The sequence below is a fragment of the Heterodontus francisci genome, chromosome 27 (assembly GCF_036365525.1).
Source record: "Heterodontus francisci isolate sHetFra1 chromosome 27, sHetFra1.hap1, whole genome shotgun sequence".
Taxonomy (NCBI): domain Eukaryota; kingdom Metazoa; phylum Chordata; class Chondrichthyes; order Heterodontiformes; family Heterodontidae; genus Heterodontus; species Heterodontus francisci.
The window spans coordinates 69,042,716-69,064,582 of NC_090397.1; the positions used below are offsets into that span (position 1 = coordinate 69,042,716).

The 21,867-nt window shown below is 41.3% G+C and overlaps 1 protein-coding gene across 3 annotated transcripts in view; it reads left to right on the forward strand.

Annotated features, from left to right (window-relative positions):
* mcm10 (minichromosome maintenance 10 replication initiation factor) overlaps nucleotides 1–19,467 on the forward strand; it is a 60,990-nt gene extending 41,523 nt beyond the window's left edge. For 2 of the 3 annotated variants that reach the window (XM_068059555.1, XM_068059556.1), the window contains exons 17-20: nucleotides 2,644–2,757; nucleotides 13,237–13,382; nucleotides 16,381–16,423; nucleotides 19,217–19,467. In XM_068059555.1, coding sequence (XP_067915656.1) covers nucleotides 2,644–2,757; nucleotides 13,237–13,382; nucleotides 16,381–16,423; nucleotides 19,217–19,300 — 387 coding nt within the window. In that variant the 3' untranslated portion in view covers nucleotides 19,301–19,467. Of the gene's footprint in view, nucleotides 1–2,643; nucleotides 2,758–13,236; nucleotides 13,383–16,380; nucleotides 16,424–19,216 lie in introns of those variants that run through there. The other variant, XM_068059557.1, reaches the window with a different exon arrangement.
* Nucleotides 19,468–21,867: the final 2,400 nt, after the last annotated feature.

The following is a 21,867-nucleotide window of genomic DNA, read 5'->3' on the forward strand; positions in this document are numbered from 1 at the left end:
TTTCTATTCTTACCACAAAGTGAATAGCCTCACACTTCCCCACATTATACTCCATCTTCCACCTTGTAACCCCCTCACTTAACCTGTCTATATCTCTTTGCAGCCTCTTTGTATCCTCTTCACAGCTTACATTCCCACCTGGCTTTGTATCATCAGCAAACTTAGATACATTACACTCAGTCTCTTTGTCTAAGTCATTGATATAGATTATAAATAGCTGAGACCTTAACACTGATCTTTGCAGCACTCTACTAGTTACAGCCTGCCAACCTAAAAATCCCTACTCTCTGCTTCCTGTACATTAATCAATCTGCCATCCATGCTGATATATTACCCCCAACTCCATGAGTCCTTATCTTGTATATATGTCTGCCTAGGTTCAATGGTAGTATGCTGTGCTCTGATTAAGAAGATCATAAGTCTGTCCAGCTCCACTCCACAGACTTGAACATCTAATCTAGGCTGACATCTCAATGACTTGTATTTATATAGCGCCTTTCACGACCACAGGACATCTCAAAGCACTTTTCAGCCAATGAAGTACTTTTGAGGTGTAGTCACTGTTGTAGGAAACATGCCAGCCAATTTGCGCACAGCAAGCTCCCACAAAAAGCAATGTGATAATGACCAGATAATCTTTTGTTTTGGAATGTTGATTGTGGGATAAATATTGGCCAGGACGCCAGGGATAACTCCCCTGCCCTCCTTCAAAATAGTGCTGTAGGATATTTTATGCCCACTTGAGAGAGAAGACGGAGCCTTGGTTTAACGTCTCATCCAAAAGACAGTACCTCTGATGGTGCACCACTCCCTCAGTGCTGCGCTGGAGTATCAGCGTTGATTTTTGTGCTCAAATCCTGGAGTAGGACTTCAACCCAGAACCGTCTGACTCTGAAGCAAGAGTGCTACCAACTGAGCTACAGGTGGCACTTGTACATGACTGCAGCACTGACTGAGGTGCCATCTTTCAGATGAGGCATTAAACTGACATCGCATCTACCCTTTGAGGTGGCTGTAAAGGTTCCCTTCCGCTATTCAGAGAAGAGCGGGAGAGTTCTTCTGGTGTCTTGGCTTACATTTAGCCTCAACCAAACCATCAAAACAGACTATCTTATCATTTAATCTTATTGCTGTTTGTGGGACCTGGCGTATAAGATGGCTGCTGTGTATCCCTGTGTTGTGACAGTTCTTTACTTCAAAGGTTTACTGCCTGTGAAGCATTTAAGGATGTGCTGTAGCCATGAAAGGCACTATATAAATGCAATTTCATTCTTTCTGTAAGTGAAAGGGGAGGTTGAATTTTAAAACATCAAAGCAATAGAGCGTGTCTAAATGAGTAAATTCCATGTAATTTCTTGGTCTTTATTAATTGTAGCCAGCCTTGCATTGGCTCATTTATATGCACTAACTTTGTTAAACATATTTGTTAATAATGTCTGTTTCTATTATAGCTTTGAGACTCAGTGATCTTGCTTGGAAGTATATTGTTATGCACAGTTGGGGTAAGTGGTGTGGGTGGCTTCCACTTTTCACCTCCCAACTGACCGCAATCGTGTTTTGTTAAAAATTGTGTGTTTTTAGGGTGAAGTAAACAGACAAATGACAGGCTTTCTCATAGGTAAACAAAATGAAGATAACTATTTTTAAACAATTCCCGAAATGGTCGCAACCTTCACCCACTCATGCATTCACACACAATGCATACACGAGGATAGATAGAGAAAAAAGGGTTGAATGCGATTAGAGTCCAAGGTGATATAAGAGTTCATGGTTTACAGAATACTGTTGAATCTTCTCGGGAGGAAAGTCTTTTTTAAAGGTGCAGGCCTGGATGTTTTCAGTCTTGAACTTGCTGAGGTGTTGTAGAGTTCTATTGTGTAAAACTCAGCCCACGGTTGGTGGTGTGAATTTGATTTACCTTCACAGATGGAGAGTCTCAAGGTCAATTTGTAATTTTTATGCTGTAGTGGTTGTTCAGTTCTTATTCAGCAGGGTTCTTTTGTTTAACTGGATCTCTCTGTTAGCCTCTGCCTGGACGACTGGCTTTCTATGGCCTTGGCTTGATCTCTCGAACTCTCTCCAGAGGGTTACCTTTTAAGGTAAAAATCCAGCACATTTGAGTCTCTGTCAGGTGTTACATGGCCCTCTCCCCTGGTGTGACTGCACACAATGGTCCAGGATATGGAACCATGGCTATCTATTGATGTCTGAATGGGGTCCATTCTGTTATAATAGTGCTGTTTGACAGCTATTCATTTTGGTTTGGGCTGTTAGTCAGCCTGTCTACAGAATCTTTTGTTAGTTTATTCATGTAGATAGGAGTCATCAATATGCAATTCTGCTCCTTTCAATTTCCATAGGTTCTCCCCCAGAGCTGTTTCAGACGAGGTTAATGAGTTTTATCTTCAACAGATGGAGGTGTGTATTGTCAATCCAGGAGGGGTCGTCTGACTACTACTCCATTTTGTCTGTGAGACAAGTGTCCATGTTCTTGTGCTTCAGTTTTACAGTTGACTTTTTATTTTCATAATTTCTCCATTTCATTGTTTATTTCCTCATGGCTCCTTCCGAGCATGGTAATCTATCCAGAAATATTAAATGTGATCTGGTAACAGGATTGAGAGCTGCCTTATGTTTCAACAGGCAGAGGCGGAGCTCCAAGAGCAATACTTTGAACCACTGGTGAAGAAAGAGCAAATGGAAGAAAAAATGAAAAACATCCGTGAATTGAAGTGTAGAGTGGTGAGCTGTAAGACGGTGAGTGAATTTATGCAAGGAGAGCTTTTGCAACCAGTGAACTAGTGTGTGTGACCAATCTCTATTGAACTTCAAAATCAAAGAACTCATTTGTTTCCTTTGCTACAAATTAAATGTTGCAACAGTATGTGATAAATTTGGGAGTCTGTGGTTTTACAACCTTGAAAAACAAGACCTTTTGAGAACCTGATGTAACTTTCCATTACAGGCATGTTTTATAATAATGCAGCAATAGTTTGGGTTAATGAGAACCAACTGACTTCCCTGCAACAGGAAAAATACGAGTAGATTTGTCTACTTTACTAGTCTCCTTTACATTCGCCAGCATAGATCCCCAAGATTTGTGAAATAATATGTAAAGAAGAAAATATATTATGACTAAAACGGTTATCTAAAAAATGGTATTTGAATGTTCCCTTTGGATTGATTATCATCACCTCTTCTTAAACTGAACTCTACTTATTACTGCTGGACTTTAGAGAACAAACTTTCAGCAGAACAGACAAGTCCTACCAAGTCCTGATCACTCATCACCACTGTGCTCGCTGTCTTATATTGGTTTTCGTCCCACCAGATTTAAAATTCTCATCCTTGTGTTCAAATCCCTGCATGATCTCACCCCTCCCTATCTCTATAACCTCCTCCAATCCTGAGTACTCTGTGGTTCTCCAATACTGACTTCTTTTGCCCCAACTTTCTTTGCGCTACCATTGGCAGTTGTGCCTTCACTTGTCTAGATCTCAAGCTCTGGAATTTTGTAAATCTGTCTGCCTCTCCACCTTTCTCTTCTGTTTTAAGATACTCCTTAAAGCTTACCTCTTTGGCCCTGCTTTTGGTCACCTATGCTAATGTCTCCTTCTTTGGCTCAGTGTCAGTTTTTGTCTGATAACACTGATGTGATGCACCTTTGGGTATTGTACTACATTCAGGGTGCTATTTAATGCAAGTTGTTGTTGTGATCCTTGCTACTTTGATTTCTCAGTCCCAATGCGTTATATAAAGATTGGGGTCGGACCGTTCACAAGTTATTAATGTACAGCTGAAAACCACCAACTCAAATCAGTTGAGACAGAGCACCCCCCCCCCCCCCCCCACCAGGATCAGGTTAATCATGATTGTCAGAGGGTGCAGAAAGTTAAGAGAATCGAAGAAACATTTTTTCCAAAAGAACCTCCGATTGTCATAGGCAATCTTAGTGGAAAAACTGCTTTTGCAGACCAAATTAATTGTACATTTAATTCTTAAATAACTTCAAATTTCTTTCACCATTTCTTTGAGATGAATTATGTTTTCTATGGGGAGAATAGATCTTGCCAAGGTGCAAGTTGAAAATGACCAATGATCGTTTATACTGTTCTGTTATTTTTAAACTTGGGTGAAAGCGACTGAGAGGTGACTTGATGGGAAACTGGGATTTGGGCCTTCATTGACCAAGTGTTCTATTGATCCTGATGATTTTGAAACTTCAGCAAAAATCTAGCAGAGTGTGAAAACAGACGGCCTGCAGTATCAGGACTGAAAGATAAACACCTGAGTAGAATCTCAGAGGGCCAAATGTAGGTAGGGCCGAGACAAAATAGCTGAGTACCAAGGCCACCAGTTTTTTCATGCTTTAGTCAGGCTTGGCATTGGAATGTTTTTGAGCTGATAAGAGTCTTTTGAGCTGATAAGAAGTCAGATCCTGAGACTGTGACCTGGCTTGGGAGGGTAGATGGGTACATGACCTCTTTTGTAATTGGACCATTCCAAAAATAGTGAGGTAATGATTGGGTTAAACTGGTCTCCAACACATGTGCAGTTATCGGAGAAAGTCATGAACTTTTTTTTCTGTCTCTTTCATCTCTCTGTGCAATCTCATCTGGCTTGGTTAATTCTGCCCTTCATTCTCTTGTTCCATTTCCATCTTGGTGTTGTTGTTTAATTGAATTATGGAGTTCCCAACCTGACCATATCTCAGAACAAAAGTTGAAACCGAGCCACATAAGACAAAATTAGACAGGTGGCTAAAACCTTGGTCAAAGAGAGAGGTGTTAAGGAGCAGCTTAAAGGAAGAGAGAGAGGCGGAGTGCTTTAGGGGAGGGAATTCCAGAGCTTTGGATCTAAACAGCTGAAGACATGCCATCCCCCACCCCACCCCCCCAGTGGGTGAGACAAAGGAAATTGGGCTGCACAAGAGGCTGGAATTGGAAGAACACAGAATTCTCAGTGGGTTGTAAGTTTGCATGATGTTAAAAAAAACACACACATACTGCTTCCTACAGCATTTAATGGTAGCTTACAAAAACTAAAATGCATTTTCATCTGCATAGTTTGCTCTTGGCTGAAAACCTTGTTTTGGAGTTAAAATTGCAGTATTTTTCTAGAAAGTAACACCTAAAGAAAGACTGGTGGCAGAAAAATTCTGTGTTGCGTGTGCAAGAATATTAAAATCACCATGGAATCTTTTTTATATGATATTTTATATAGAAAATAGCATGTGTTCAATTTAATCACTTGTTATTGCAGTGAATGATGCTTAATAGAGTTCAGAGAAATTCCTTAATACTTTACGAGGACATTGCTGTAAGATGAGGAAGTAGTTTTCTGGGACATTCATGCAAACACACTTGGTCCAATGTCTTTTTTAAAGTATCCTTTGTCTTCCTCCAGATGGCTCTGATCACAAACCTCACTTCCCCTCATCCAACTGTGTTCATCAGAAATTCCAACCTCCTTTGTTTTTCACAATTTTTTATGTCTGACTTTTCATATTAAACTAGACATTTTTAAAGTCAGAAAATTGTGATAATAGGGATAGACCTGCCCACTACTGATTCTCCTGAGGAAAAAGAATTCCAACTTAGGACTAATTAAATCTAACCCTCCCCCCCACCTCCTTTGCAGACCTCAGCAGGAACAAAGACCCTAGGCAGTCATGGAAATGGGCAAACTGAAGAAAAACTTCCCCCCCCCCCCCCCCCCCCCCAAAAACACATGTTTACTAGGATGCCAAAAAGGGGGTAGTTAAAACAGCACTGGCACCAAGAAAAGACAGGCTGTAATAAGTTTGAGGATTTATGAATGAATGAGAGAGAGACACACACACATGTTTTTCCCCTGTATCTTATATTTTCTCTCTAGATCCTTTTAATGAAATGCTGTCTTTAAAAATCGCATTTCATTCCGATGGGTGTGGAGGTGTCATGCAGGCGGCGCAGTGGTTAGCACCGCAGCCTCACAGCTCCAGCGACCCGGGTTCAATTCTGGGTACTGCCTGTGTGGAGTTTGCAAGTTCTCCCTGTGTCTGCGTGGGTTTCCTCCGGGTGCTCCAGTTTCCTCCCACAAGCCAAAAGACTTGCAGGTTGGTAGGTAAATTGGCCATGATAAATTGCCCCTAGTATAGGTAGGTGGTAGGGAAATATAGGGACAGGTGGGGATGTGGTAGAAATATGGGATTAGTGTAGGATTAGTATAAATGCGTGGTTGATGGTCGGCACAGACTCGGTGGGCCGAAGGGCCTTTTCAGTGCTGTATCTCTAAACTAAACTAAACTAAGGCCGCCACCTGCCAAGAATGAGGCATATTAATTTTGTCATATGAACATTGATTTTAAACTGTTGCTGGAGCAAGGAAATGACATGTGAAACAGATCAGCTGTGGCTGGAAAAAACATTTACATACTAACCGACAGTGCTTGTGGAGACAAAGGACCATTCCCTGACACAATCAACCCACAAAAGCCAGGACTGGTTCAACCAGCTGGTCACTAATTGGCTGGTCCAGGGTTTTTTGAACTAGCCACAGAGAGTTTGAACTCAGAGTCTGTTTGCTTCTGGACTGGAAAAGACCTCTCCTGTCTGTCTGGCTGTCCCTCACTTTCTCTCAGAACTCCAAATCCATTGAAGACACATGAACCCCAAGAGAGAAAAGTCTCCGACATCGAACAAGATTTAAGAAGAATACTGGGCCCCAACGAAAAGCAAGACCTACCTACAACCAAGGACTCTGCAGTGAGCTCGAGGAACCGAAACAAAAACTTATCTTCAGATATTGCCTCAAAACTTTCCACTTTATTTCTTCTGCTCTTTTCTGTCCCTATCTGCACATGTGTATCACATATGCATGCTAGCATGGGCACGTCGTGTATCCGTAGGCGTTAACCAAATTAGAGATTAGTTTAATAAAATTTCAACCTTCTTTAAACCTAAGAAACCTGTTTTGTCCTGGTTTCTTTGCCTCATAATTGGAAGCAGTGAACAAGGATTCACCAAGGGGGAGCTAAAAACACAGTGTGTTTAAAATTAAACCCTGTTACAGTAAGACCAGGTGAAAGCTGAGCGGGAACCCTAGACCTCTTTCTCACCTGGTTATAACACTAAAATACCACGTTTGTCCCCCAATCATTTATTTCACTTCCTGTAAAATTTAAATATTAAAAGTGAAAGGATTCAATGATTTTTATTTCCTGGTTTGTCGTCTGTAAGAATATTTCAGTGTGATTGGCTGCTTATATCTATTGATCACATCACCGCTGCAGGATGCCTACAGTTCCCCTTGACTTGGCACCAAATTCAAGCTGATGGCGGGAAAGGGGAAATCCTCACCGCAGAAATTGCTCGATCTTTCTGGGCAGCTTTCTTTGAGGTCACTGGTGAACACCATTGCTTCACTGCTGACTGCAAAATCCAGGACATAGTTTTGGGAAATCTGTATTATGTGAGGGAACTTTGGCAGTGTTAAGCTCAAAAGCTCATTCCAATGCCTGGTCTATTAACTAGATACATTTTTTTACACAAGCATGTTCAGTGGAGTATGGTAGTGTAGTGGTTAGAGAGATGGGGATTTAAGGCAGAAATTCAGGGAGCTGGGGTGGAAGCTGAGAGCGAGAACAAACAGAGTTGTTATCTCTGGGTTGTTGCCCGTGCCACGTGATAGCGAAGCGAGGAATAGGGAGAGAGAGGAGTTGAACACGTGGCTGCAGGGATGGTGTAGGAGGGAGGGTTTTGGTTTCCTGGATAATTGGGGCTCTTTCTGGGGTAGGTGGGACCTCTACAAACAGGATGGTCTTCACCTGAACCTGGGGGGAAGATTTGCTAGTGCTCTTCGGGGGGGTTTAAACTAATTCAGCAGGGGAATGGGAACCTAAATTGTAGTTCCAGTGTACAAGATGTTGAGAGTAGTGAGGTCAGGGATAAGGTTACAAGGACGCAAGAGGGCACTGGCAAGCAAGAACTTGGTTTAAAGTGTGTCTACTTCAACACCAGGAGCATCCGGAATAAGGTGGGTGAGCTTGCAGCATGGGTTGGTACCTGGGATCTCGATGTTGTGGCCATTTCGGAGACATGGGTAGAGCAGGGGCAGGAATGGATGTTGCAGGTTCCGGGATTTAGATGTTTCAGTAAGAACAGAGAAGATGGTAAAAGGGGGGGGGGTGTGGCATTGTTAATCAAGGAGAGTATTACAGCGGCAGAAAGGACGTTTGAGGACTCGTCTACTGAGGTAGTATGGGCCGAGGTTAGAAACAGGAGAGGAGAGGTCACCCTGTTGGGAGTCTTCTATAGACCTCCGAATAGTTCCAGAGATGTAGAGGAAAGGATAGCGAAGATGATTCTCGACAGGGGCGAGAGTAACAGGGTAGTTGTTATGGGGGACTTTAACTTTCCAAATATTGACTGGAAATACTATAGTTCGAGTACTTTAGATGTGTGCAGGAGGGTTTTCTGACACAGTATGTACACAGGCCAACCAGGGGTGATGCCACATTGGATTTGGTACTGGGTAATGAACCCGGCCAGGTGTTAGATTTAGATGTAGGTGAGCACTTTGGTGATAGTGATCACAATTCGGTTAGGTTTACCTTAGCGATGGGCAGGGACAGGTATATACCGCAGGGCAAGAATTATAGCTGGGGGAAAGGAAATTATGATGCGATTAGGCAAGATTTAGGATGCGTAGGATGGGGAAGGAAACTGCAGGGGATGGGCACAATCGAAATGTGGAGCTTATTCAAGGAGCAGCTACTGCGTGTCCTTGATAAGTATGTACCTGTCAGGCAGGGAGGAAGTTGTCGAGCAAGGGAGCCGTGGTTTACTAAAGAAGTTGAAGCACTTGTCAAGAGGAAGAAGAAGGCTTATGTTAGGATGAGACGTGAAGGCTCAGTTAGGGCGCTTGAGAGTTACAAGCTAGCCAGGAAGGATCTAAAGGGAGAGCTAAGAAGAGCAAGGAGAGGACACGAGAAGTCATTGGCGGATAGGATCAAGGAAAACCCTAAGGCTTTCTATAGGTATAATCAGGAATAAAAGAATGACTAGAGTTAGATTAGGGCCAATCAAGGATAGTAGTGGGAAGTTGTGTGTGGAATCAGAGGAGATAGGGGAAGCGTTAAATGAATATTTTTCGTCAGTATTTACAGTAGAGAAAGAAAATGTTGTCGAGGAGAATACTGAGATTCAGACTACTAGGCTAGATGGGATTGAGGTTCACAAGGAGGAGGTGTCATCAATTTTGGAAAGTGTGAAAATAGATAAGTCCCCTGGGCCAGATGGGATTTATCCTAGGATTCTCTGGGAAGCCAGGGAGGAGATTGCAGAGCCTTTGTCTTTGATCTTTATGTCGTCATTGTCGACAGGAATAGTGCCGGAAGACTGGAGGATAGCAAATGTTGTCCCCTTGTTCAAGAAGGGGAGTAGAGACAGCCCTGGTAGTTATAGACCTGTGAGCCTTACTTCGGTTGTGGGTGAAATGTTGGAAAAGGTTATAAGAGACAGGATTTATAATCATCTTGAAAAAAATAAGTTCATTAGAGATAGTCAGCACGGTTTTGTGAAGGGTAGGTTGTGCCTCACAAACCTTCTTGAGTTTTTCGAGATGGTGACCAAACAGGTGGATGAGGGTAAAGCAGTGGATGTGGTGTATATGGATTTCAGTAAGGCGTTTGATAAGGTTCCCCACGGTAGGCTATTGCAGAAAATACGGAAGTATGGGGTTGAAGGTGATTTAGAGCTTTGGATCAGAAATTGGCTAGCTGAAAGAAGACAGAGGGTGGTGGTTGATGGCAAATGTTCATCCTGGAGTTTAGTTACTAGTGGTGTACCGCAAGGATCTGTTTTGGGGCCACTGCTGTTTGTCATTTTTATAAATGACCTGGAAGAGGGTGTAGAAGGGTGGGTTAGTAAATTTGCGGATGACACGAAGGTCGGTGGATAGTGCCGAAGGATGTTGTCGGTTACAGAGGGACATAGATAGGCTGCAGAGCTGGGCTGAGAGATGGCAAATGGAGTTTAATGCGGAAAAGCGTGAGGTGATTCACTTTGGAAGGAGTAACAGGAATGCAGAGTACTGGGCTAATGGGAAGATTCTTGGTAGTGCAGATGAACAGAGAGATCTTGGTGTCCAGGTACATAAATCCCTGAAAGTTGCTACCCAGGTTAATAGGGCTGTTGAGAAGGCATATGGTGTGTTAGCTTTTATTAGTAGGGGGATCGAGTTTCGGAGCCACGAGGTCATGCTGCAGCTGTACAGAACTCTGGTGAGACCGCACCTGGAGTATTGCGTGCAGTTCTGGTCACCGCATTATAGGAAGGATGTGGAAGCTTTGGAAAGGGTGCAGAGGAGATTTACTAGGATGTTGCCTGGTATGGAGGGAAGGTCTTACGAGGAAAGGCTGAGGGACTTGAGGTTGTTTTCGTTGGAGAGAAGGAGGAGGAGAGGTGACTTAATAGAGACATATAAGATAATCAGAGGGTTAGATAGGGTGGATAGTGAGAGTCTTTTTCCTCGGATGGTGATGGCAAACACGAGGGGACATAGCTTTAAGTTGAGGGGTGATAGATATAGGACAGATGTTAGAGGTAGTTTCTTTACTCAGAGAGTAGTAGGGGTGTGGAACGCCCTGCCTGCAACAGTAGTAGACTCGCCAACTTTAAGGGCATTTAAGTGGTCATTGGATAGACATATGGATGAAAATGGAATAGTGTAGGTCAGATGGTTTCACAGGTCGGCGCAACATCGAGGGCCGAAGGGCCTGTACTGCGCTGTAATGTTCTAATGGTTATGTTACTGGAGTAGTAATGTTACTGGAGTAGTAATCCAGAGAATATTCAAATCACATCCAGATTTTAAAAGATCATATTAGTTTAAGTGACCATGGAGCTGTCAGATGGTCATAAAAATGCAGTTGTTTCATTTGGGGAAGGAAACCTGCCTTACCCCATCTGGCCTATATTTAACACAACCCCACATCAACATGTTTGATGCAGTTGCACTCTGAAGTAGCCTAGCAAGCTGCTCTTTTGTATGAAGCTGAAGAAAGAAAAATCCTGGAACACCCTACCCAACAGCTTTGGGAGCACCTTCACAGCACAGACTACAGAGATTCAAGAAGACAGCTCACCTTTGGCCTCCTTGTCTCGAGAGACAATGGGTAAGTGCCTGGAGGTGGTCAGTGGTGTGTGGAGCAGCGCCTGGAGTGGCTATAAAGGCCAATTCTAGAGTGACAGACTCTCCCACAGGTGCTGCAGAAAAATTTGTTTGTCGGGGCTGTTACACAGTTGGCTCTCTCCTTGCGCCTCTGTCTTTTTTCCTGCCAACTGCGAAGTCTCTTCGTCTCGCCACACTTTAGCCCCACCTTTATGGCTGCCCGCCAGCTCTGGCGAACGCTGGCAACTGACTCCCACTACTTGTGATCAATGTCACAGGACTTCATGTCGCGTTTGCAGATGTCTTTAAAGCGGAGACATGGACAGCCGGTGGGTCTGATACCAGTGGCGAGCTCGCTGTACAATGTGTCTTTGGGGATCCTGCCATCTTCCGTGCGGCTGACATGGCCAAGCCAACTCAAGCGCCGTTGACTCAGTAGTGTCTTTTGTATGAAGCTGAAACTGCATCAAACGTGTATAAGCTGGGGATGTTGGCCGCTTCGAGGACTTCTGTGTTGGATATACGGTCCTGCCACCTGATGCCAAGTATTCTCCGGAGGCAGTGAAGATGGAATGAATTGAGACGTCGCTCTTGGCTGACATACGTTGTCCAGGCCTCGCTGCCACAGAGCAAGGTACTGAGGACACAGGCTTGATACACTCGGACTTTTGTGTTCCGTGTCAGTGCGCCATTTTCCCACACTCTCTTGGCCAGTCTGGACATAGCAGTGGAAGCCTTTCCCATGCGCTTGTTGATTTCTGCATCGAGAGACAGGTTACTGGTGATAGTTGAGCCTAGGTAGGTGAACTCTTGAACCACTTCCAGAGCGTGGTTGCCAATATTGATGGATGGAGCATTTCTGACGTCCTGCCCCATGATGTTCGTTTTCTTGAGGCTGATGGTTAGGCCAAATTCATTGCAGGCAGCTGCAAACCTGTCGATGAGACTCTGCAGGCACTCTTCAGTGTGAGATGTTAAAGCAGCATCGTCAGCAAAGAGGAGTTCCCTGATGAGGACTTTCCGTACTTTGGACTTCGCTCTTAGACGGGCAAGGTTGAACAACCTGCCCCCTGATCTTGTGTGGAGGAAAATTCCTTCTTCAGAGGACTTGAACGCATGTGAAAGCAGCAGGGGGAAGAAAATCCCACAAAATATGGGTGTGAGAACACAGCCCTGTTTCACGCCACTCAGGGTAGGAAAGGGGTCTGATGAGGAGCCACCATGTTGATGGTGCCTTTCATATTGTCATGGAATGAGGTGATGATACTTAGTCGCTTTGGTGGACATCCAATCTTTTCTAGTAGTCTGAAGAGACCACGTCTGCTGACGAGGTCAAAGGCTTTGGTGAGATCAATGAAAGCAATGTAGAGGGGCATCTGTTGTTCACGGCATTTCTCCTGTATCTGACGAAGGGAGAACAGCATGTCAACGGTCGATCTCTCTACACAAAAGCCACACTGTGCCTCAGGGTAGGCGTGCTCGGCCAGCTTCTGGAGCCTGTTTAGAGCGACTCGTTCAAAGACTTTCCCCACTATGCTGAGCAGGGAGATTCCACGGTAGTTGTTGCAGTCACCGCAGTCACCTTTGTTTTTATAGAGGGTGATGATATTGGCATCGCGCATGTCCTGAGGTACTGCTCCCTCGTCCCAGCACAGGCATAGCAGTTCATGTAGTGCTGAGAGTATAGCAGGCTTGGCACTCTTGATATTTCAGGACAGGATTATTTCTTGATTATTATCACAGCACAGACTGCAGAGATTCAAGAAGACAGCTCACCACCTCAGGATAAATAAAGATGGGCAATAAATACCTGCCTTGACATTGACACCGACATCCCAAGAATGATTTTCTATTTAAAGTTGCACTATTGATTGAAACAGAATTATTAACTCTTTACATAAATAGGCGCAAATGAAGAATATTTCTTAAGTATTTTACTTTGGTAGTGTTATCATGGTAAAGTTTGTTATCGCATCATAAATTGAACTGTTTCCCTGCTCCAGAGCAGTGAATTCTGTCATATCTTCTGTAACTGTTTATTCAAATATTAACTACTTAATAGCTTCCTCACTTTCCTTACAGTGCAGATATTCATATTTCAAACCACTGGAGACGTGTGTGAGTGAAAACCATGATTATCATTGGCATGCTGCAATCAAACGCTTCTTTAAATGCCCATGTGGTAACAGAGCAATAGCATTAACAAGATTGCCAAAGAAAAGCTGCAGGTATGTTTGTGGTAGGCTGACGGTGTGGAACAGAAAAGGTTCTGAAATTATCGGTTCAAAAATCTAATTTCACTATAATTAGAGGTTCAACGGAAACTTTAGTCAAGTTAAAAGTTTGAAGGCTTTTCCTGGTGAGAGCAGTAGCGTTGAGTAAAACAAGTGAATTTGCTGTGAAAAGAGCAGTTGTTTCCTTGATGTTGGATATCTTATGGCGGACATCTATGTCTACTGATTTTGAGTATGCATTGTAGTCTGTGCAAGGTGGAGCCGATGTATAGGAGGCTGATTCTTGTCTTAGTTGAGGTAGTTGTTGCAGTGCGAGTAACGGGTGGATGTGTGTTGATCTTATGAGAAGAAAATCAATTGAGCTGCAGTGTAAACTTGATATGGCTCAAGGAGACAACTTCTCTTTTCAAAGCAAATTCACATGGTGTAAAATCATAAAATCGTCTTACTCAATGTTTAATCAAGTATTTTGGGAGTAGTATAACTCCAATGTTTGTACGCAACATTCAAAAACTCCAAATATAATCCAGTCTCTCCATGTTGCTTCTGTTATCCAATGTATGCTCTTGTCATAACATTAGAGCAATTAAAGAGAAGACATCAATTGTCCCACTGAAACCCAGCCCTTCAGTATCTTTCCTCTTCCAGCCCAGCATCAATTTTTATTACACTTATGTTACTGGCTTGCCTGACAGATTATTCCAAATATTTCTTGCCCTTTGACTAAGGAAGCTCTTCTTATTTATTCTTATATAATAATAATACTTATTCCCAACTACTTTTCTACATGAGAATATCATATTTACTTATCCAAATGTGTCAACTTCACCTCAGTTTTGTGAAATATTGTTTTATAATGGCCACATGATTTCAAGGAATAACTTTTGAATGGGTGCTCAAATTGCACGTCATAATGTGCAATTGACTGAAGGTTTTGACTTTCAAGACTGGCTAATGCTTATGTTGCATTTTACATTAAAATAAAATGATGCCTGGCCTGCTGGTTTTAAGGGGAGCTGAATTAACATAGACTGCATCAGCATCCAGTATAGTATGGAGATGCTCTTAATTGCTAATGTGTGCACCATTGAATATTGTGAAAAGGTCGGAAATAAGGATTGAAAACACGAGCAGATCTACACATTATCATGTATATAACCTACTTAGGTAGCTTTTACCTCGATTCATCTTAGTGAAATTTTACTTTGGAATTGTACTTGCCTTTTTATTGCACATTTCACATTAGGATGGAGTTGAATTACCTTTAATGTACAAAGATTAAAATTTCTGCTCGCTTCATCATAACAGAAGAGCATGTTGCCCAGATTTACAGAAGAATTGGAGAGTCCCATTGAGTGTGTTACTCTTGTTTTTCAGGAAAGAAGTGGGTTTCCATTTATGAAAGTACAGAAATTTGAAGCAGTCATGACTATTTAATGGACAATGAGGGACAAATATGTTCACTGTAGGAAATCTGCAGGTCAAAAGACTGCATAGAGAAAGATCCTGTACACAGGTCTACAGGCTGAGAAATACTTCATTTCTTTGAGGCAAAATCTATGATATCTCTCTGAATGTATACTAGCTGGAATCTTAGTGTACTACCAGTTGGGGACTTGCATCCTGTATACATAGAGACTTAGTGGTGTCGACACTACACCATTAGACTGCAACTGTAACATATGTTCAGAACAAAATAAGTAACATTGTAAATGCAGGCTAAGTCCAGATTTAAAGCCCAACCTGATTCTGAAGCAGAATGCAGTGAATGCACTGCATCTACAATAGAACAGTTTTGAGAGTATTATGACCCAGTAAGTTTGGGGAAAGCACAGTTCTACTTGCCAATGTCTATTTATTGGTCAGATGTTTGTTAGTGAGTACATGACTATCCTTTTGGCTCTTTTAAAGGCAGTCCAGTTGGCTGCCTAAATTACTAAGAAATTGGCTTTCCATTATTATTATTGTAGTGCAGCTGGTGGTGATTGAAGCTCTTTCTTTCAGTGGGAGGAATGAGGGTCATCCTCATGATCGGGTGACACAAGGAAGTCATTTAGAGAGGAAAAGAATTTTAAAATAATTATGAAACTGATGATTTTCCAGATCAAGATATCAAAACTTTGGCAACATAATCAGTTCCACCTCATTTTCTTGATTTCAGCTCCAGAGCAAAACTGGCTTCTATGGTCTCTCAAGTTGGACTCCTTTAGGCTCAGTACTGTTCAAGCCATATCTGTTAATTTCATAATCCTGAGCTTCTCTTGAGACGTACACTAAGTAGTTGAGACATATAGACCAGAAAGATCTTGAATTAAGGAACGGGAAACTAGTAATGGTTTCAGCTCCTGATAGCTATCCAATACTGGAAGTCCCTATATATGGATACGCGGATAAGACCTGACTTGTCTGACCTCACCTGTGAGGAATGGACATGGTGGTGTGCACCATGGAATCAATGGTTTCAGCAAATAAAGGAAGAAAATTGGTAGAAAAGTAGCAGGAGGATAAAGAACTTGGCTTGTCAACTTGCTTACCCGTTTTTCCGTTTTGTGATTTTAAAAAGACTAGATAAAAACTTTGTGCTGTGTCAGAGTTTTATTTTTGCAGCCCTCAATGTTTTTATCGCCATGTACAGGCTACAACTATGAGCAGCAGGTTACAGGAGACATTCCTGTTTTGACCATTGCTGTACTTTGCATAACATGATGTCACGTTTGATGACTATTTAAAAATGTCATGGCACAAATGTCAATACAGCCTGTTATTTTCAATAGTCAAACGCAACATTGTACATTCTAAGCACCTTTTCTTTTAAGAACTTATTGATCTTTGTATTCACAACTTCATTTAAAAATAATCACAATACTGTTATAACTTCATGAGATTTTGGAAAGCTCAGGGTTTTCATATTGAAATTTGAAATGCATGTGTTAATGAAGATTTTCTTACTAATCTGGCTAACACAATTGTAATTTCCTCTGTTTCTTTTCAGCAACTGTGGCTTGTTTAAGTGGGAGAGAGATGGAATGTTGAAGGTGGGTTCATCTAAGGTTCTAGTGTTTTGAATGGCTTGCTACTTTGGATTGTGTTATACATGCTGAATTAGATTAGATTAGATTAGAGATACAGCACTGAAACAGGCCCTTCGGCCCACCGAGTCTGTGCCGACCATCAACCACCCATTTGTACTAATCCTACACTAATCCCATATTCCTACCAAACATCCCCACCTGTCCCTATATTTCCCTACCACCTACCTATACTAGGGGCAATTTATAATGGCCAATTTACCTACCAACCTGCAAGTCTTTTGGCTTGTGGGAGGAAACCGGAGCACCCGGAGAAAACCCACGCAGACACAGGGAGAACTTGCAAACTCCACACAGGCAGTACCCAGAATCGAACCCGGGTCCCTGGAGCTGTGAGGCTGTAGTGCTAACCACTGTGCCGCCCTGAATTGCTGCTAGTGTATGATAATGTAACAGATAATTCATCCTTTGCAGAGTAAAATAAGTAAAATTATAAACAATTACTTTCAAAATAAGCAATTTTTTGAAATATAGACAGTGACTTTCCCCTATCAGGGATTAAATGGCTGTAAACAGTTAAAAGAATGGAATAAAATTTAGTTTTGCTTGTAATTGTAGGTAGGTTTATTTACTTGATACTGGACTGGGGGAGGTGGTGGGAGGGTAAAGTCTAACTGTGGTCACTAAATTCAATACAGGTGATGGGTGGAAACAGGCTACGCAACCAAAACTTCCTTCCTGGTGTGAGGTGCCTAGCTCTAAGGTTGGGATCCAAGTTGGGTGATATTAACTACATTTTATCTGACATGGCTCTCAAGGTTCAGTGAGCTGAATAACCTAATTATTTTTAAAGGAATGCAACGGTAATAAGTTGATGACAGTCACATCGCTGAGGTAATAAAATAAGCTAATAAGCAGAGACTCACAGGGATGCAAAACGTCATGCTGGGTGTCTGAAGTAGAGTTCGAGGTTCAATCATACATGTTGAGCCTTATCTGTATTCATGTCATGTAACCTTTAACAAATATGATTGCACAGGACAAAAGGTTGCCAAGATACTGCTTTAGTAATGACTTAATAGCATAAAAACACAGTTTTAAGTGAATCAGGCAGATAAATCTGTGACAAAAAAAATTGCCATTCCCCATAGACGTTACTGGGCAAAACTTGAGTTTCCAGGCACTGTTTCCTGCTGGGGACCTTAGTCTTTTTCCTTCATAGGAAAAGTCTGACCCATTTGTGGTTTGGTATGATATCAGGTTTTGAAACCTGGTTGTACTTGTTTATTTACAAATACTGCTCTTTCAAAGGATTGATATGCCTTTAGTAGGAAATTTTGTAAGGGAATGTCCAGTGGTATCCGGGTTAATGAATGGTGTCTGGAATCTTAAACCATTTGTTTGTCCAGGAACAACCACCAGGGACCTCGTCTTTTTCTTAATCACAGACCTATGTCTGATCCATATGAAGGTGTGGACTTGTGTGACTTTGAAACCTGTCTCATTTGACTCATCTCAGCTTACGGAGTGAATTTCATATAATTTGGTGGGCATCAACTCCAAATTACACAATGATACTTTTTCTTCAGTGAGGAAGTGAAGCAGAGTTAATGTTTCGGGTCAGTGACCCTTCTTCGGAACTGACAAATATTTAAAATGTCACAGGTTATAAGCAAGTGAGGTGGGGGTGGGGCAAGAGATAACAAAGGAGAAGGTGTAGATTGGACAAGACCACATAGCTGACCAAAAGGTCATGGAGCAAAAGCAAACAATATGTTAATGGTGTGTTGAAAGACAAAGCATTAGTACAGAAAAGGTGTTAACGGACTGAATATTGAACAGCAGCAAGTGCAAACATGAAAAAAAAACAGTGGGTAAGCAAACTGAACAAACTAAGATGAAATGAAATAAATGCAAAAAAAGGTTGTAAAAAAGAATAAACAACTAAAAATGAAAGTAAAATGGGGGGCTGCCATGCTCTGAAATTATTGAACTCAATGTTCAGTCCAGCAGGTTGTAGTGTGCCTAATCGGTAGATGAGATGCTGTTCCTCGAGCTTGCTTTGATGTTCACTGGAACACTGCAGCAATCCCAGGACAGAGATGTGAGCATTTTTGTGCTCTGCTTTTCCTGGGCAGCAATCAAAAACAGGGTATGAGTTATTCTTATTGACTTAATAAGCAAAGGGTTGCTCTCAAGTCTGTAAGGCAGCTATGTGATGACTTGCCTGAATTAACAATGTATGACATGTCAGAAGCACAGGCCATAAAATTTAGCCATTGATTTTCCCACCTCCATTTTCTTTACTATTTTAACAATTTTGTAGATGGCAGTTGAGGTGAGAGCAAATGTTAAATCTTCAGCATGAGAGGAAGATGAGCATTTTGGGAGAAGTTCATTTTGGTTTTGATATAGTGTAACTAGAGACACTATATTTGGAGTGGTCTTCCTTATCCTTAGCCTGAGTTCAGTTTTATATATATTTAATAAGGCTTTCCACATGCTTTCATGACTGTTGCAAATGCTAGGTGATTAAAAGGGCAGCATTGGTGGTTTCTCCCTATTTAGATCATACTCTTATTCCAAAAAAATGCCAGTCTCAATTTAGATGAACTGTCTCAATCTAGTATTTTGTTAGTAACTAAACTATTTTACAACAAAATTCACTGTTTTTCTCTGCAAGCACTCATGCCTGCTCAATGATGTATCAAATGCTACAAGACTGTTTAAATCTGTATATTGTCATCATACTGATTGCACACATGCTGATATTTCTGAATTCTCTGTTTGTGTCTGTAGGAAAAGAAAGGTCCAAAAATAGGTGGAGAATTGCTGCTACCAAGAGGAGAAGAGCATGGCAAATTTTTAAGTAGTTCAAAATGATCCCTGATTGCAGAATGTGTGATATAAAATGCCACGTTTTTAATATAGGCTAAATGTGACAATAGATGGTGCTACTCGAGAACAGTTTTTATTTTCCGGTGTTAAACATCCAGATGTAAAATTCGTGTAATTTTTTTAAATCATGAATAAATTTACAATTTTTCTAATTTCTTCACTTGATGTTGTAACATATCAGGATAGTGGATAAGTGGGACATGGGTGTTTTCGTTTAAATCCTTTTCCAGACATTAACAAGTAATGCATTATATCTATATTTTTTTAGAAAGGTTTTGCAGAATATAAATGGATCTCTGGATTTTCACCAGGTTTCGTGTGACTAAGCCAGTACGCCCAGAATAGGAGAATTACGCACCAATTAAGTAGAGGAATCTTGGAATGAGCAGCCTCAGGCTAACAATCTGATAGATCCAAATTGTGACTAGTTTGCACAACAGATCTTGTATTAGCTCTGTTTACCTTCAGAGAGGTGGTTTGTTAGTTCTGAGTAATCTTGAGTAAATGTTTTTTTCCGGAATATACTGTGTATTTTTAGAAATATCTCTTGCAGTTCACCAAATTTGTAGAAGCTGTTGACTTTGGCTCATTTCTTCTGGAAGGTACCATTCTAATAATGGTATCTAATTAAAGTAGTATCCAATTCAGATTTGTTACTAGTGTATAACAACTTTACCACCAATGATGTAAACGGCAATTTTAACTTTCAAAGTCAAACATTTGATGCCTCCACAAGGGTAAAGCACAGCTTTTATTCCCTCTCGGCCTGATTTAGAACAACCAGCACTGTGCTTCCATTTCCCTCTCCGGACAACACGATGGTTTCATTATACCTGCACATGTTTACAGTAGATGCTCTATTTCCACCCAAGACCATCCCAAAGATAAACCTAATGTAATCAAGAGAATGTATCTAAATGCGAGATAGAGGAAATACATAGACATCAAAATATAATAGAAGACAAAAATATGCAATAGATTTGTTTTTTTATGTGCATTCTGCAGCCTTATTTATCTGAATGTTGAAGTATGAGTAACCTCCGTTACCTTTGAAAAATTATTTTAAAGAGGCTTTCGTAAAATCAGAATACGATGTTATCTTTACAATACACATTAAGGTTTCATTACTGTACATGATCTTTGACCGATAAACAGAGCTGGAACTTTGAGGATGTGTGATCTTAAAACATAATTTTTCTATTAAAGTGCAACAAACCTGAGACTAAGTCTTGGAGGGCAGTTTCCTTAATACTCCAAAAGTACGTTTCAGGAGATGTTTCTTCCTTTTACTCTCCATGCCTCATGACTTCCTATGCTCTGCTTCCAGATTTCAGCCAAAGCAGCTCTGAAGCCAGCTGCTCGGAAATATGAAAAATCCTCTCAGAATGGTTCTGTCTCAAATTATTACTCATTCCTTATGGATTACCTGATCTGCATGTTACAATTCATGCTTCTCGTCATGCTGACAAGGTCGTTTCAATGGGCAGGCCCGCACCATCTAAGATCTGAAACGTTTATAAACCTTGTATGTAGAGCAAAGTACTAACAATTACCCTACTTGTTGCACAGTGGAAAGATGTATGGCACTCCATAGTGATTGAAAAGCACCATGCTGTGAGACCATATATTTTGACATAAACTAAAAAAATTGTATTATGGTAAGATGTAAACTTACACAGAAGCAAAATATGTCATCAGGTAAAATAGCGATATAACTGTAACATAGAAACTGGCCACAGCTGTTCACATGGGGGAAAACTGATGATGAATCGTTGTGGGGAGAGTTAGAATCTTGGGATATGTATGCCAGGAGGGTCCACGTGCTGAAGATGTGCCTATTTCATTGGCGTGAAACCAAGCGAGGGCAATCCAGTGTAGGTGGGGCATGACAGAGAGATGGTGGAGGAGGATGCCACAATCAATTTGTCAAACTCTGCAAGAAGGCTAAGGAGCAATAGTCCATCATAGATCTAATCTGCTTGCTTATGCAAAGGATTTTTTTTTTTTTATTCTATGATTTGAATTAGAAATAGCAAAGTGGCATTTAAAAATTTCCTAAAAACTAAAGACTGAAAGCAGACTGTCTAGGTGGTCTAGAAGATGGGAGAAGGATGGTGATTGAATCAAGCTCCATGTATTAGGAACATCTCTGGAGTGAATGGGTGGCAAAGTATTAATGGTGCAAATATGAACCCTGGCCTTCTGAAGTTTCCATAACCTACAATGATCAGCAATGTGATTGACAGATGGAGAAAATGGCTTCTGCTAGCTCATATATAGCAGGAAAAAAAAGACTTGCACTTACATAGTGTCTTCTACTACCTCATGATGTTTCAAAGTGCTTTACAACCAATGAAGTACTTTTGAAATGTAGTCACTTTTGTAATGTAGGAAACATGGCAGTCAATTTGTGTGCAACAAGCTTCCACAAACAGCAATGTGATAATGACCAAATAATCTAGGTTTTTGGTATTGATGTTGATTGTGGGATAAATATTAGCCAGGAATAACACCCCTGCTCTAAATAGTGCCATGCGATCTTTCACATCCAC